The sequence below is a fragment of the Dasypus novemcinctus genome, chromosome 7, assembly GCF_030445035.2.
Source record: "Dasypus novemcinctus isolate mDasNov1 chromosome 7, mDasNov1.1.hap2, whole genome shotgun sequence".
Classification (NCBI taxonomy): Eukaryota; Metazoa; Chordata; class Mammalia; order Cingulata; family Dasypodidae; genus Dasypus; species Dasypus novemcinctus.
This window is the reverse complement of record NC_080679.1, coordinates 120,408,703-120,424,829: the sequence shown is the minus strand read 5'-3', so window position 1 is coordinate 120,424,829 and position 16,127 is coordinate 120,408,703. Positions and strand designations below refer to the sequence as shown.

At 32.9% G+C, this 16,127-nt stretch overlaps 1 protein-coding gene across 3 annotated transcripts in view; it reads right to left on the bottom strand.

Moving 5' to 3' along the window:
- Positions 1-16,127, bottom strand: part of DPP10 (dipeptidyl peptidase like 10) — a 1,447,377-nt gene that overhangs the window by 81,636 nt on the left and 1,349,614 nt on the right. For all 3 annotated transcript variants that reach the window (XM_058301104.2, XM_004458043.3, XM_058301105.1), the window contains exons 10-11: positions 15,020-15,117; positions 8,185-8,308 (exon numbers count right to left, since the gene is read on the bottom strand). In XM_058301104.2, coding sequence (XP_058157087.1) covers positions 8,185-8,308; positions 15,020-15,117 — 222 coding nt within the window. The remainder of the gene's footprint in view (positions 1-8,184; positions 8,309-15,019; positions 15,118-16,127) is intronic.

Genomic DNA, 16,127 nt, shown 5'->3' with positions numbered 1-16,127 from the left:
AATTAGATGATTATTGATAAATTCATTCATATTCCACCAAGATATAGGATATTTGCATCTCCCAAAAATGTTCCCTTGTACTCCTTCTGAGTAGTTTTCAAAAGATAAACACCATTCTGTGTTTTTCCCTCATAGATTAGTTTTGCCTGTTTTAGATCCTCTGATAATTGAAATGATTCATTATGTATTTTGTTGTTGGAGGCTTCTTCCTTTGAGAGTCATTCATGTTGATTGCATCAATATTGTTCCTTTTAAATTGTTGGGTACAATCCCATTTGTATAGATATGCCTCATTTTGTTTATCCATTGCCTTTTAATAGGCAATCTCACTGTCTATAATTTGTAGCTGTTGTGAATAAATCTGTTATAAAGATTTTTGTACAAATACTGTTGTGGCCACATGTTTTTATTTCTTGTTTAAATACCTAGGAATAGAATTACCATGTGTTTAAATATATCAGAAACTGCAAAACCATTTTCTAAAGTCGTTTACCATTTTACAATCACATTAGTCAAGAGAGTTCCAGATCTCCACATTCTCATCAACAGTTGATGAGAATTGTATATTTAACTGTGGCTTAAAGGAGAAATTTTAGTTTGTTTATATGTAATTAGAATAAAAATTTTAAAAAGCACATAGGATTGTATAACACAGTGAAACTTTACATAAACCATGAACTCTAGTTAATAGTATAGTTATAATATTCTTTCATCAATTGTAATAAATGTACCACACAAATGCAATGTGTAAAGAATAGGGCGGTATGTGGAAACTGTCTTTTCTGCTTGGCTCTTAAGTAGACCTACAATTTCTCTAAGTTGAGAAAAAAGTGCCTGTTTATAATGTTTTGACCTTTTTATTGGATTGTCTGCTTTTTTTATTATTGAGATATAGGAGTTCTTTATATATTCCTTTGACAGATACGTATATTGCAAAATATTTTCTGCCACTCTGTGACTTTCCTACTCATTTCTTTAACAATGTCTTTGATAACAAACGTATAATTTTGGTGTTGTACAATGTATTATTTTTTTCCTTATGATTAGGGTTGTCCCTATTCTAAGACATTTTGCCTTCTCATGATAATGAAACTATAATTTCCCCATATCATATAGAAGATTTATAGTGTAAATTTTTTAAAAATTTAGGGTTACAATTTATCTGAAATTAAGTATAGAATATTTTATGAGATAGAGTTCAAACTTTATTTTTTCCCTTATAAATACAAATTGTTCCAGCACCATTTTCCCCATTGAATTACTTGAAGTCTATGTTGAATCATTTGATCATATAAATATGGGTCTATTTCTGAGATCTCTGTTTAATTTAATAGATCTACTTGTGTGTCCTTATGCTTATTCTGCCCTACCCTACAGACTTTTGATTTCTTTGGCTTTCTATTTATTCTTGAATTCAGATTGTATTACTCCACCAATTTGTTCTTTTAAATGGTTGTCATGTTGGTTATCCCTTAAATGTTATGCATCACTTTTCTCTTGCCAAATATACCCTAAGGATCATGGGTGGAAGTAATAGTCAGATGATATTATTTCATTATCTGCAACAAATGTTCCACCACAGTGTGGAGTGTTGATAAAGGGATGTTGTCGTTTGGGAATTCTACACATATGCATGATTGTTTTGTAAGTTCACAACCTCTGTAATGAAAATATACTTTAAAAATAATAGGGTAAGTTGGGAGAAAAATACACCAAATGTAAGGTATGGACTATAGTTGGTAGTAATATTTTGATAATGTTCTTGTATAGTTTGTCACAACTATTTTCACAACAATCTTAAGTGTTGAAGGTGAGATGATGTATGGGAATCCTGTATGATGTTATGCATGTTCATTTTTTAAGTGCAGAACTTTTACTATGCAATTATTATTTATGTATGTTTATGTATGAATGATATACTTCAATACATTTTTTTTCAAAGATTGTCTTGACTGTTTCAGGTCATCTGTATTTCCATATAAATTTTCAAACCAGATTAACTGTTTCTACACAAAGAACCTGCTGGGATTTTAATGGGGATTATTTTGAAACTCTTTTGAGATGTATTGACATATTAATATGTCAATATACTAAGATTTTAATTGAAGAACAAAGTATAGCTTCCATTTATTTAGGCCTTCTTAAATCTTTGCAGTGATGTCCTTTTTAATACTGAGACTTGGCACAGTATTTGTTAAATTTATCTTAAGATTTAATGTATTAAAGAGTCTTTTTGTTTTGTTTTGTTTTTTTAAATCCAGGGATCTTTTTGGTGTGTTGCTTCACAGCACCGGAGACTTGCACCTCTCCGTACAGGTCTGGGAAGCCAATTTCTTTTTTTTACTGGGAGGTCCCAGAGATCGAAGCCAGGTCCTGCATGTGGTAAAGTGGAGCTCAATTGCTTGAGCCACAGCTGCTGCTCATATTAAGGAGTTTTCAAAAATATATTTATTTTTGGATTCCATTTCATTATTGCTAATGCATAGAAATATATATTTTACTGCTTTATTTTTAAATAAGCACAAATTTACAGAGAAGTTTCAAGATAATACAAGAAATCTCTTCAAGTCATTACAGATAGTATTAATTACATATTCACCACTTGTTTATATTTGTACCATTAGCTTTATCGTTCTCTTTCTTTCTCTCTCTACCTTTGAGAGGAAGGTGGAAATAGAATTTTTCAAAAACAACTGAATGGAATTTGGAAGAATTAATTTTATCTAAACCATCTGACAGAAAGTTTGAGACATTTTATTCAGTTATCACTAAATACATCAGTATTTCCTAAGAATATGACACTCTCTTATGTACCCAGAATAAAATTAAGATCAGAAAACAGATGAAAGTGCAATGACCTTATGAACTGTGATTTGGTATCCTACTATTTCTTGTTTCTGTGGAGATCTTCTTTTTATGTACACAGTTAAGTCAATCATTATGATATTTATGCCTTACCAAATTATCTCCCAGTTAGGAAGTCCAGTAAAAGGTTGCATAATAGTAGTGTCTAATTGCTGATTTTAAAATATATTTTTTTTTAAATTTTAAGGTACTTAGATTACATAAATATTACCTAAAAAATGTAGGGGACTCCCATATGCCCCACTCCCTACCCCTCCCACACTTTCCCACATTAACAACATTCTTCATTAGGGTGGTACATGTGTTAAAATTGATGAACACATATTGGAGCATTGCCACTAAGTATGGATTATAGTTTACACTATAGTTTAACTTCTCTCTTGCACAATCTTGTAAGTTATGACAAGATATATAATAGCCTGTATCTGTCATTGCAACATCATTCAGGTCAATTCCAATGTCCCAAAAATGTCCCCATATTTCATCTATTTTTCCCTCTTCCTGTCCTCAGAACCTCCAGGGGGCATTGCCTCCACATCAATGATAAAAGTTCTTCTATTGCTAGAATTACAATAAATCTATAGTAGAATAACAATAAGTCTACTCTAGTCCGTCCCTGTACCACCATTGGCTATCATATTTGCTAGGGGTAGTTCATGGATATCCATTATCAGATTGGGAAGGTTTCTTCCTATTTCCTTATGCCAAAAGTAATTATCATGCATGAGTGTTGAATTTTATCAATTGATTTTTTTGCATCTACTGATATAATTATTTACTTTTCCTCCCTTGTTCTGTTAATATGATGAATTACACTGATTGGTTTTCAAAATGAAACCCAACTTGAAATTCTTGGAAGCAATCTTGAATTCCTGGGATAAACCAAACATGATAACAGCGCTCTATTCTTTATTTATATTGCTGATTTTAAGTATTAAAATGTATAATGATTTTTTTTTTAGTTTATACGTGATATCAGTCTAAAATTTTTCTCTCTTGTAATCTCCTTATCTAATTTAGATATTAGGATTAGGCTAGCTTTATAAAAAGAAATAATGATCTTCCTTCTGCATTTTATAAATGTTTATGTAGGAATGGTACTATTTATTCCTTAAATATTTGATGGGATTCATAATTGAAGCCATCTGGTCCTGGAGTTTTCTTTGTGGGAAAGTCTAATTATGAATTTAATTTCTTTAATTGTATATAATTATTTAAATGTTCTCATCTTCATGTGTCATTGTTGGTAATTTGTGTTTTAAGGAAGTTTTGCACGCCATTTGAGTTGAAAATTTATTGACATACTACTCCCTTTATAGATTTTTAAACTTCATGGACTATATAATGAGCCCACCTTTCATTATTCATATAGGTAACTTGGGTTTCTTTTTATTCTTTATCAGTATAAACAGGGATTTACCATTATTATTAATCTTTTCAAAGAAATGATTTTGCTTTCATTGATTTTCTTTATAGTTTACTTTTTAAAATTTGTACTCATTTTATTATTTCCTTCTTTATTTGAGTTTAATTTTCACTTCTGTCTATAGCCTTTTAAAGGTTAGAACTTTATTGCCATTGATTTTACATCTTTCTCATTTTCTAATATGTATTGAAAGAGGTAAATCTCACTTTAAGAACTACTCTGTTTCATTCACTTTTTTCACATGTATTTTCATCTATGACTGAGCTTTTTAAAGTTTTTAAGTTCTCTTGTAATTTATACTTTATATTGTGTTATGTAGGAGTGTGTTTTTAAATTTCCAACAATTTGGAGAGTTTTCAAATATCTTTTAATTACTGATTTATAATTTAATTGGCTTGTGGTTACATATCTACATATATATGTATATATAGACACTGCACAATTTTAGCCCTTTGAAAATTAAGACTTGTGAATATTTTCCTTTGCACTTAGAAAGATAGTTTATTTTGCAGTTTTTGGATTAAATGTTCTCTAATTATGAATCTGGTTAAGTTGCTGATAGTGTTGTCCAAATATTCTGTTTACTGATTTTTTTTTGGTCTACTATATCTATCAAATATAGAGAAAATAGTACTAAGAAGTCTAAGTATAGTATTTATATTTCCTTAGTTTTGTCAGTTTTTGCATATGCATTTTGCTTATGTATATTGAAGGTCTGTTATTAGGTGCATAACTATTTATAACCTTTCTATCTTCCTAATAAATTGAGGTTATATTAAAAATGATCCTATTAATATAGAGCAATATTTATTGTGTAATGTATACTGATATTAATATATCCACCCTAACTTTCATATGATCATTGTGTTTGCATGGCATATGTTTTGGTTTCCATCATTTACCTCTTAACCTGTGTTTTTTATCTGTGCATGTTTTTAAACATTGTGCAAGTTTTGCTTTTCTATCGATTTTAACTCTTGTTTTAATTGATCATGTTACTTTTGCTATCAATCAGAATATATATCTGTAGTGTATTACAGTCTATCTTGAGTTAATACTATATCACTTCACATATATCACTTACAATTGTAAACTTCTAGTTCTTCCCATCTTATTTTGTGTTCTGTTATAATGCTTTTAATTTTTACATATTATAAATGCTACACTATACCTTTTATTTGCTGTAAGTATTCAATTATCTTTTAGAGAAATTAATAACTAGAAATATTATTTTCTATTAACACACATATTGAACACTTGTGGCACACTTCCTTCATTTGGATCTGAGGTTCCATCTGATGTTATTTTCCTTCAGGCTGAAGAAAATCTTTTAATGTTCCTTGTAGTACAGATGTATTTATATCAACTTGTGAATTGATTTGAATTCTCTTTCAGCTCTTGTTTATCTGAAAACATCTTCCTTTGTCCTCATTTTTGAAAGCCATTTTCACAAAATACAGACTTTTAGTTTGACATTGTTTTCCTGTAAGTCCTTTAAAAATGTCATCCTATGCTTTCCGGCTTCCATTATTTCTGCTGAGACATGGACAGTCATTCTCATCATACCCTCCCTTCCCCACCCCCCATATGTAATGTGTTTTACTATTCTCAGGTAGCTTTTAAGATTTTCTCTTAGTCTTTATTTGGTAATAATTTGAGAATAATGTGCCTAGGTATGTATTTATTTGACTTTATCCTTATAGGGGTCTGTTTAGTTGTTTGGATATTAGAATTAATATTTTTTTAATCAAATTTAGGAAATTTTCAATCTTTACTCCTTAAATTTTTCTCTGCCCAATATCTCAATCCTTGCCCTCTGTGCATAGAAATTTACATATGTTGTAGCAATTTATATTACACTAAAAGTTCTTTAAGGCTTTTTTCAGCAATTTTTTTTCTCAGTGCTTCAGTTTGGATTGTTTTTTTTGTTTGTTTGTTTTTTGTTTTGTTTTTTAGGAGGTACCAAGGATTGAATCCAAGACCTTGTACATGGGAAGCAGGTGCTCAATCCACGAGCTACATCTGCTCTGCAATGAGAGTTGGTTTATTCCTTTTGTTTGTTTGCTTTTAGGAAGTACTGGGGATCAAGCCTGGGACCTCATACATGGGAAACAGGTGCTCAACCACTTGAGTTACATCCACTCCCCAATTAATCTTAACTTCAGTAAAGTCCAACCTGTTGTTAAACCCATACAGTGAATCTTTCATTTCAGATATTGTATTATTCAGGTCTGGATGGAGATGCCATTTTTCTATTTTTAAAATTTCTATTTCTCTATCTAAACTTATCATCTGATTACTTATTGTGACCATTCTTTATTTTAAAAACTTATATATATTTCTAATGGCTCTTTAAAAATTCCTTGTCTGCTAGCTTTTGTTCTTTCTAGGTCTACTTCTATTGATTCCTTTTTAGAGATATTGAGTGGGATATAATTCTGCTTCTCTATATGTGTACTAGGTTTTTAATGTGTGATTGACATTATAAAGCTACATTGTTAAGAGGCAAGCTTTCATTATTTTAATTTTCCTTTAAGAATGGTAAATTTTGTTCTAGCAAGTAGTTAATATAGGCAGAACAACTGGGTCTCTTCAAGGTTGTATTTAAATGTTTATAAGGGAGAGTCTAGAGTAGTCCTACTATTACTGCATTTTCATTTTGTGCTCTACTAATTTAATGTCCAGGATTTTCAAAGAGATATCTCCACTTTGGATGACCAGAATTCCAATGATTCTCAACACTGTGCAGCCTAAAGACATCATTTGGCTCACAGATCCTTAATAACTATTTTCTCTGAGGCAATGTGAAGTCATGCCATGCACATGCACAGAAAAAGATTAAAATTTCCTCTACATGTATTGCTGGAATTCATTTTTACATAGCTCCACCTTCTCCAGTACCTACACCACAGTCTTGAACTCTGATTTCTCATCCTATTTGGATCACTGAACAGCTGTCCCTTGCTGGAGCTCCATACCCTTTATCTGTGGTCTCAAAAGTGTAGCCAACAGAAAGTCAAGGTTCACTTTGTGCATGTCTGTTATTTTGGAATTTATGGGCCTTGTCTTCCTGATAAACAATATCTAAAAATAGTTGATTTATAGATTTATATATTTTGTATAGTTTTATAGTTGTTTATCACAAAAGGGCTAGTCTGGTAACATTTATTCTATCTTGACCAGAGACAGAAGCCTTAAAATTCAGTTGTTAAACAATCTGAGAATCCTTTAGATTACATAATATTTTCAATTTTTCCAAGGATTATGCATGTAATATAACAATTTAAACTGACTGAACCATTACCTCTACCAACCACCATAAAAATGACACATAAAGAATTTATTGAGGAACTTTTAAAATAGATTTTAGAAATTGAAATACAACCTATTTTCAAAATACAATAATTCAATAACCATTTTTTACTTTTGACTATTCTTAATTAATTTAAGGATAAAATCATTGTTATTTCATAAAACTAACCTGAACCACAGAGAAATAAATTAATTTTTGGAATGTGTTTAAAGAATACAGAAAAGAAACATCCCACTTTCCCAAATTAATCAAAGTCAAACCCTACAGATAAAGCCCAGCTTTGATATTGAAACCAAAGATAATGGTTTGAAAAATACTTCATGCTTTATAAGTATTGATTTCATTTAAAAATTTCAGTTTTATTCTCTTTTGCTTCTCATTTCTATGCCTCACTTCAAAGTTTGGATAGTTTATGGGTTAAATTTTGTACTCTCAATAGTACTCCTATTTTTATTTATTTTTTTAACAACTACCAGATGTTAAATATTGAAGACTTTGTATCAAGGATTTCATATTTCCCTTTATAAGATAACATAAACTACGTTGTTTTCAGTTCAAAAAAAGAATAAATTATACTCACTCTGCTACAAGCGCCAGTGGTGGTCTCACAGACTGTGAGGACGGAGATGTTCTGAGGTCGGTTTAGCCATCTTACCACTGTCTTGGTGTTGCTTACCCATTTAACCATAGTGATATAATATTCTCTAATTTGGAAACAAAATTAAAATTTAGGTTTAGAGTCTGAAATTACATATAGTACCAAAATTAAATCCATGTTATTTTATATGTATGAATAACTAGAACACTCCAAAATTCCCAAATCATATTAATTCCTATTTATTTACATATACATATATCTGAATTTATAAATATTCAGATATATACATAAATGTGTGGGTATATGTGCAATAAAGATGAATACAAATATATATACACAAATACAGAAAATTTAAGAATACATTTGTGAATGAATGCTTTCTCAAAAATGAAATCTTCACAAAACAATAATCAGGATGCTAGACCTTTATGAAAAAATTTGTGATTTTTTCCTATTGATTAGTAGTAACATATTTCCAAGATAAGCATAAATTTTCTAGGCTATAATTTATATTTTAAAAAAATATAATCAATAACCAATTCAAAGGCAAAGATCATTCTTGGATCAATATCATTTTTTGTGTCTGAAAAATCTTTCTTTTGTCACTATGCTTGAAAAATAATTTCCTTGGTTATAGAATTCTAGGCAGACAGGCATAATCTTTCAGTACTTTAAAGATGTTGCTCCATGACATTGCTTGTATTGTTTCTGAGGAGGAAAAATCCTCTCCTCAGCAATTAACATGTCTTGTTTCTCTGTCTGTATTTTTTAAGCAGTTTTATTGATGGATATTCACACACTACAGAATCTATCTAAAGTGTACAATCAATGGCTCTCATTATAACCGCATAGTTGTTCGTTCTTCACCACAATCAACTTTAGAACATATTCATTATTCCAAAAAGAAAAACCTCTTACACCCTTTTCATGTATCGCTTTTATGTCATTTCACATTGTACATGGGGACTTTGGCTAAGAGTTGTAAATTTGAGTTTGGATTTTGTCAGTTCTGGACCAATGGCCAATCTCCATTTTTTAAAATTATATTTTCAGCTTATTGCAATTATCTTCTTGTAACAGTTTAAAATAAAGTGGGAACTGGAATGATGGATATGAAGAGCTACTGCATTCTTAGTAGAGTGTGGATATTAATTTGTGGGGTCTCTGATATTTTAAGGTGGTTGTATTTTGGAAAGGTTTTATTTTTTTCCTTTATGAAACACTGTAGATTCTATGTTTGCAAATTTACATAAAATATAACAAAATCTCCAAGCTATTCCCAACAAAATGGAAGCACGAATAAATATTCAATTCATACTAAAAGGGAATACAAAAGACTTTCCTACAAACTTCTCCCAATTTCAAAATAGATGAGATACTTTAGAAACGGCTTGAAAATTGCCACTGCTTAAAAATATCTTAAAAATAACCAGCCCAGTTTTTCTGTGATGCAGAAAAAACACCTAAAGGAGAAAACCTTATGATAGAAATTATAAATTACTTGTCCTTAGACATATCTGGGTTCATGAACCATGAACCATGATGTGTTCATGACACATCAGCTTCATGAACTCTGCATCTCTAACATTGCTGAATATCTACAAAATTCTCCAGGAAACCTGTTAGCCCATCAAATTGAAGAAGTTCAGTCGAAGGCCAAGCATAACTTGTCATCTAGTGAAGTCTGCCATATTTTCTTCAACAATCTCTCCAAGACATCTGGCAGATTTCACAACTAGGTGAGCCACACTTGAAAATTACCTAGAAAGTCAGTGAAATCATAACATGAAGTGCCCTAAATAGAGTTAATAATGAAACTTTGAATAAAATATGCAGCTAATTCAGGCATCGTCTTTGGCCAAATCAGCCTTGAGATCTTGCAGAGAATAATGTTTTGCTCACTTCACTATGTTTTTTAAAGTATATTGATTTCATGTACACTATAATAATAATTGGCAATGTGAATATTTAAAAGCAGAAAATATAATTATTAACTTTTAATAGATTCATCTAGAGAATTTAGCATAGAGAAAATATGATAGCGGGTGGTATAATTAATCAGAAAAAGAAAGTGTTGAATAGGGTACTTTATTCTGATAATATATACTTCTGATGTGTTGGTATTAATGTCCAAAATTGAAATAAAAAATAATTTGGAAAACTACAAAATGACGGAGGGAATATTTATTGGAGAATCTCGATAGACCTGGTATAAAGAAGATTTTCAAACCCAATCGGAAATTTGACCCAAATATCTAAATTGCATGATAATATGTTATGTGTTTTTGCAAAGTGAATTGGCAAACTAGCATGAATTATTCTAAAAATAAATAACAAGAAAAAGAAACCAAAATTTAAATAATTGTAAGCATTGTACTTTTCAAAGTAGCCCTCAAGTGAAATTTTGCAAGAATGACTCCTTTGCAGCAACTTAATTTTTGACACACCGTATTTTGTTACCTGTGATGGCAAATCCTGATTTTTAAAGGGGATTTGAAATTTGGAAACCAATTAAAAGCCAACCAGTACTAAAGAGAAAATTTAAGTTACATATAAAATTGTAAGTTAAAAATTATTCATTTATAATCATCACTTACACTTCTCTTGAATTAGCAATGTGATTATTTGTGTTTTAATAGTGCATCTTAAGTTCATAAACTAAATTTAGTCTTGCTGGGACATCTCTGCATTCATCTTATTTATACTTTAGGATGATTTTGCACATGTGGCAACAATCTGAAGAGTGAGCGTTCTCCCCCAAATTGAACTTGTAATGCCGTTAAGGGTCACTTTCAAACCTCTGAAATGGTCATAATAATGTGTTGAAAATATCCCAAGTGGAAATTAAAGTAGAGCCTGATACACAGCAGAGAGGAAAAACCTATCAGCTCACTAAATCACACCCTACTTTCTTTCTTTCCTGCACCCAGGATTCTAGATGCACATGTCATGATTCATACGCACTTATTTTGCTTGCTCAGAATATTCAGTCTTCTCCTGTTTGGGGGTGTAGTGAAGTGCCCTTACCTGGAAATGACCCTCCTGGGCCTGTCTGCTGCCGATGAGGTTCTCCTCCTGGAACTCCATCTCATGAACATATTAGATCTGGTGTCCCACGACCATGGCCAGAGCAAGTGTCCCCTCTTTATAACTGCTTGTTCCTAGTCTCCATGGCTCTGCATTACCCAGGAAGTCCTCGAGGATCTGGTCCTCTTGAGCCACAGAGACAGAAACAAGCAGATTAGAGCGATTGCACTTAAGTCAACAGAGACTTTTTATCAGATGGGTGGTCTGGAACAGGAGATCTAACCGTCCACAAGGCATTTGAAATGGAGACTCCAACATCACCAGCAGACAGGTAAATGAGCTGTTAAACCTGGATTTTCACTCACTTCCTCTCCAATCACCACTCTGTGTTCACAAGTCTTTATGCACATATAGTCACAACAGCAAACTCATAGATAGTGCCCCTATATCAGCTCTGTTAATAACTACACATTACATGCAATAAGGGGCATTTAAGACTTTTCTAGGAACATAGATGAATCTGGTTAACTTTTCTCAAGAAGCACAAAGATTCCTTGGAATATATATACACATGCTTGCGCAGAGAGAGAGGGAAAGGACATGGCACATGGCTTCATATATAAAAACCATCGTGTGTGTGGACATCTCTAACAACATCCTTAAAGCAATTACACTGAAACATTTCATTAGACAAATATTACCCTTAAATTATTTGTGTTGAATGCTCTCCATTTGCCCTAACAGATCCATTCTACAACTCGCTCCCCAAAGACTTCAAGAAGTTAGACTCTATAATGGGGCTTCCTTGCCAGTGAAGTCCCTCCAGGAACTCAGAGGAAGTGGAGAGAGAGAGTATATTTATTCCCAGGATCTGCTCCCTTGTGGCGGTGAACAGCCCCTTCCCTAATTACACTTCAGTAACTGCCATTGGCTAGACTGTCTTTTATATTCCCAGGATCCTGATGACTACATTATGAAAGATGACATGCTTTCTTAGATTTCAAACATCTACTAACTAGGGAGGGCACAATGGTTTCCTGCCTAATTTCCATTTAATTAAATTAATAAATATTGATGGCCCAAAAGCAAATTCAAGGTGTAGTAAAGAATTTGGCTTTTCCCAAAGAAAAGGCTGGCCATTATTCCCAGCTCATAAGAGGTAATCTTTAAAGCCCTGGAATTTCCCAAATGAGTGTCTCTGTTATTCATGGCAGGCCCCTGGGACCATACCTGATAGTGTATAATAACCCGGTGATTCAGGGTGGGCATTTTGGGCTATGTGCCATCAGCCCTGCCTCTAGGCAGGTGGGAGGTGGAGCTTGAGTTCAATCACATGGGCAATGAACTAATCAATCATTCCTACATATTGATGTCCCAGTCACCTGCGCACTGAAGCTCAGATGAGCTTCCTGGGTTGGCAGTACTTTATGTATTGTCACACATCAATACAGAGAAGGTTCCACAACCTGTGGACAACAAAAGCTTTGTGCTTGAGAATCCTCAAAGCCTCTGACCTACACATCTCCTTACTGATTCTAATTTGAATTCTTTCCCAGTAATAAATCAATTCTGTGAGTATGGTAGTTTTCAATGGTTCCTGAATCTTTCTAGCAAGCTATTAAAATTGAAGGTCATTTTTAGAAACCTCAGAAGTTGGAGCTGCTGTCAAAAGTGAGGGTGGAAATGCAGTGAGTGTCTCATGATGATGGAGGAGGTTGTTGTTTTTGGGGGGGAGTGGGGTAAGGGGGATGGGAGGTATATGGGGACCTCATTTTTTTTAATGTAACATTAAAAAAATAAAGACAAAAAAAAAGTGAGGGTGGGCCTGTGTGAACTATTCCTTCCAACTTTGTAGTTGGGCACTAGGACCTTGTAGCTGGAATCAGAGTCTTGGGCACACTTAGCAGTCTGAAGGCTTGTGCCCTTAACCTTGCAGTTTGACTAGCTCTGGGTATAAGACAAAATAATTGTTTCATTCTATCTTGTGTTCAGTTAGGTGAGTGAAACTTTCTTTGATTCACACCATGGACATATCTATTTGTTCATGATTGTGTATCTCTGGGCCCATCTAAGTAATACATGTGCTCAGAGTGGCTAAATGAAGATGATATAAAAATTCATGATTAGCCTTCTTTCCCTGAACTGGGCTAAAGCTTTCAGTACAAACAAATGAGGAAGGGAATATATTTCTCTAAAATTGAAGCATAGGGAATATTTGGGCATATTAGTTTTGAAGTAAATTTTCATATTGAGTTTTCTAACACACATAACAAGTAATACATTTTGATGCATTTTGCATGCCTCAGTGGGCATTTACATAACACAATAAGCAGAAGAAGCAATATTGTCATGCACGTTGTATAGATAAGGTATTGTATGAATTATCCAATATCATAGAACAAGTTCTTTGCTAAACTCCCATCTAGTGAACTCGTTAGAAACCTCTTTAAGTAACAAATTGATATAAGGAATCACTATCTTTTATCAGAAAGAAACTTGAATGTTGCAAAATTGACCCCATCAAAAAAACTTAGAAAAAAACTCATGAAAATAGAAATTATTGTTTCTAATTCCTTTGAAGATTAAGGGATTGAGTCCCAAGAGGTAAGTAACTTATCCAAGTTCACACAATGAACTAGTGGTAATAGTCCAGGGCTCTTTTCTATCAATGGAAAAAATTAAACACATCAGAGAAAAATGGTCCAGTTAATGACCAAATAAAATATCAACAATTTCCATAATTGCTTAATTTGTGAATCAATCTTTGATGGCTGGTAGGTATTGCTCAGAAACAAGTTTTTATTTGATTTTTCAGTCCTGCTACATTATATGCATTAATTCAGGTAGATCCTCCCTCAGGTCTCCATCACAACCTGGTTGATAGTCTCTCCTGGAACCTGATTCAAGTTCTTTCTTTTTTTTTTTTTTTTTTAGGAGGTACTGGGGATTGAACCCCCAGAATCTTGTGCATGGGAGGTAGGCACTCAACCACTAAGCTATACCTGCTTATATACCACTTATCCACTTATTTTCCATATATGCTATCAACAGTTCCTAAGGTTCTACACCAATACTTTATTTGCTCTAAGCTTCCACTTTTCTATCAGTAAAAGGAGCAGTTTATATTAGATAGTTAAGGAGGTCCTTCCAGTGTTAGCATTCTATGTGAGAATAGAACACATTCTCACACACTGCAGGCTGTACTATCTGAAATCTCCTAATGTGGTGAAATATTCTTAAATATGTTAATGGAACAGCATTTGAGGAGAATCTCTATTTGACTGATCACCTTGCATGTATTGCAGATGTCATTCCCACTCAAAACAAAGAAGGCTTCTTAGGTAAGATAGTCAACAAAATTCCTCTGCATGGAGAAGAATGCTAGGCAAGCTGTGGGGAGAAAGCTGGAAAGATTCCACAAAATTTAGAGAAAGAACACTTTGAAAGAGCAACATTTTAAAAATAGAGAGATGCTTTTCAGGAAGAAAATTCAATAGAAAATTATGTTTTGTCCCCTCTGCACTGTCCTTTCATTTGCAAATGGTCCAATTCTCCTAATCAGTATCTTGAGACATTTTGTGGGGTTGCTAATCACTATGAAACTTTGAACCTTCTTGGGAACAGCCAGAGACCCAGAACAACTTCATTGTTGAACTAATGGAGGCAACCTCAGCTCTGTTTTCAAGTGGATTTGTTGAGCTGAACTTTTCTCTCTCCCTCAATTGCAATGAAATGATAATTGGAATAAAAATATCAATTTCCCTGTAAAAGTAAAATTGAAATTGCCTACCTTGATTTAAAGCTGTCAGGCGGCATGAGTTCCAAAGTATGAGTTGGTCCGTATAGGTTTACAACATACAATTTTATTGTTGGGTTCACTTGACCTGCCTTTGAGAAAATGAAATTTGTCATGCAAATACATTAAGTATTCAAATATTTTGAGAAATAAAGGGATCATATTTTCAGTCTATTTTTTCATGTTAGAGAAAAACGTTTAATTTCTCTAAAGTAGAAATGATTTTAAATTCAACAGCTCGATTGCTTTCCATTGTTTCTGCAGAATGCCATTTCTCAGACATTCTTGTCAAAGACAATTAAAGGTGATAGAAAATCATGATGACTTTATTCATTAGGCTGTGCTGCTGTGTTCTTTGCTCAGAATGGCACCAGAAGGGCTGGCTTTACAAAAATCAAGCAGCTACTCACATTATAGGATATGAAATGCTTGGGTAATTAAAAAAGAAAGAAGGGGAAAAGAAAAAAAAACAAAACAATCCAGGTGTTACATGCTTGAAATTCCATAATACCTAATTAATAGCGTAGCATTACTCTCCTTGCATTCTTTTAAACTTTGATGACTTTTATTGAATGGGGGACACATTTGTATAGACCCATGGGAGGGGCATGGGACAGACTGTCCTAACTGAGCACTTGACAGAAAGAGCAGAAAGACAGTGCTAAGAATATGAAATCTGAGCCCAGTGAATGAGAACTTTGAAAAATGAATAACTAGAATGTATGGCAGTCAGTATGTGCCAGGCACATAGCATGAGTTAAAGGCATTACATGAATAATCTCATCAAATGTCCCTGCTATAGTACTAAGATTCAGATATGGCCATTTGCCAGGTAGAAATGGAGAAGTTAAGCAAATATGGAAAGAGAAATACCTAGTAATTGATGGAGCTATTATTTCAACCCGGAAGGCTCTTAATGGTAATATTATAGTTTTGCTCTAGTTCATTTCCACACAATGGCCTCCAAAGTTTTCCTAAATATACCGTGAGCTCTTAGAGGGGCAGGGAAGGAAATTTTCATTAGCAAAGCTCAAGCAGTTTCTGAATGTTTATTAATTATTTGCTGAATGAATGAATGTGCTCATGAATACATGATTTACCA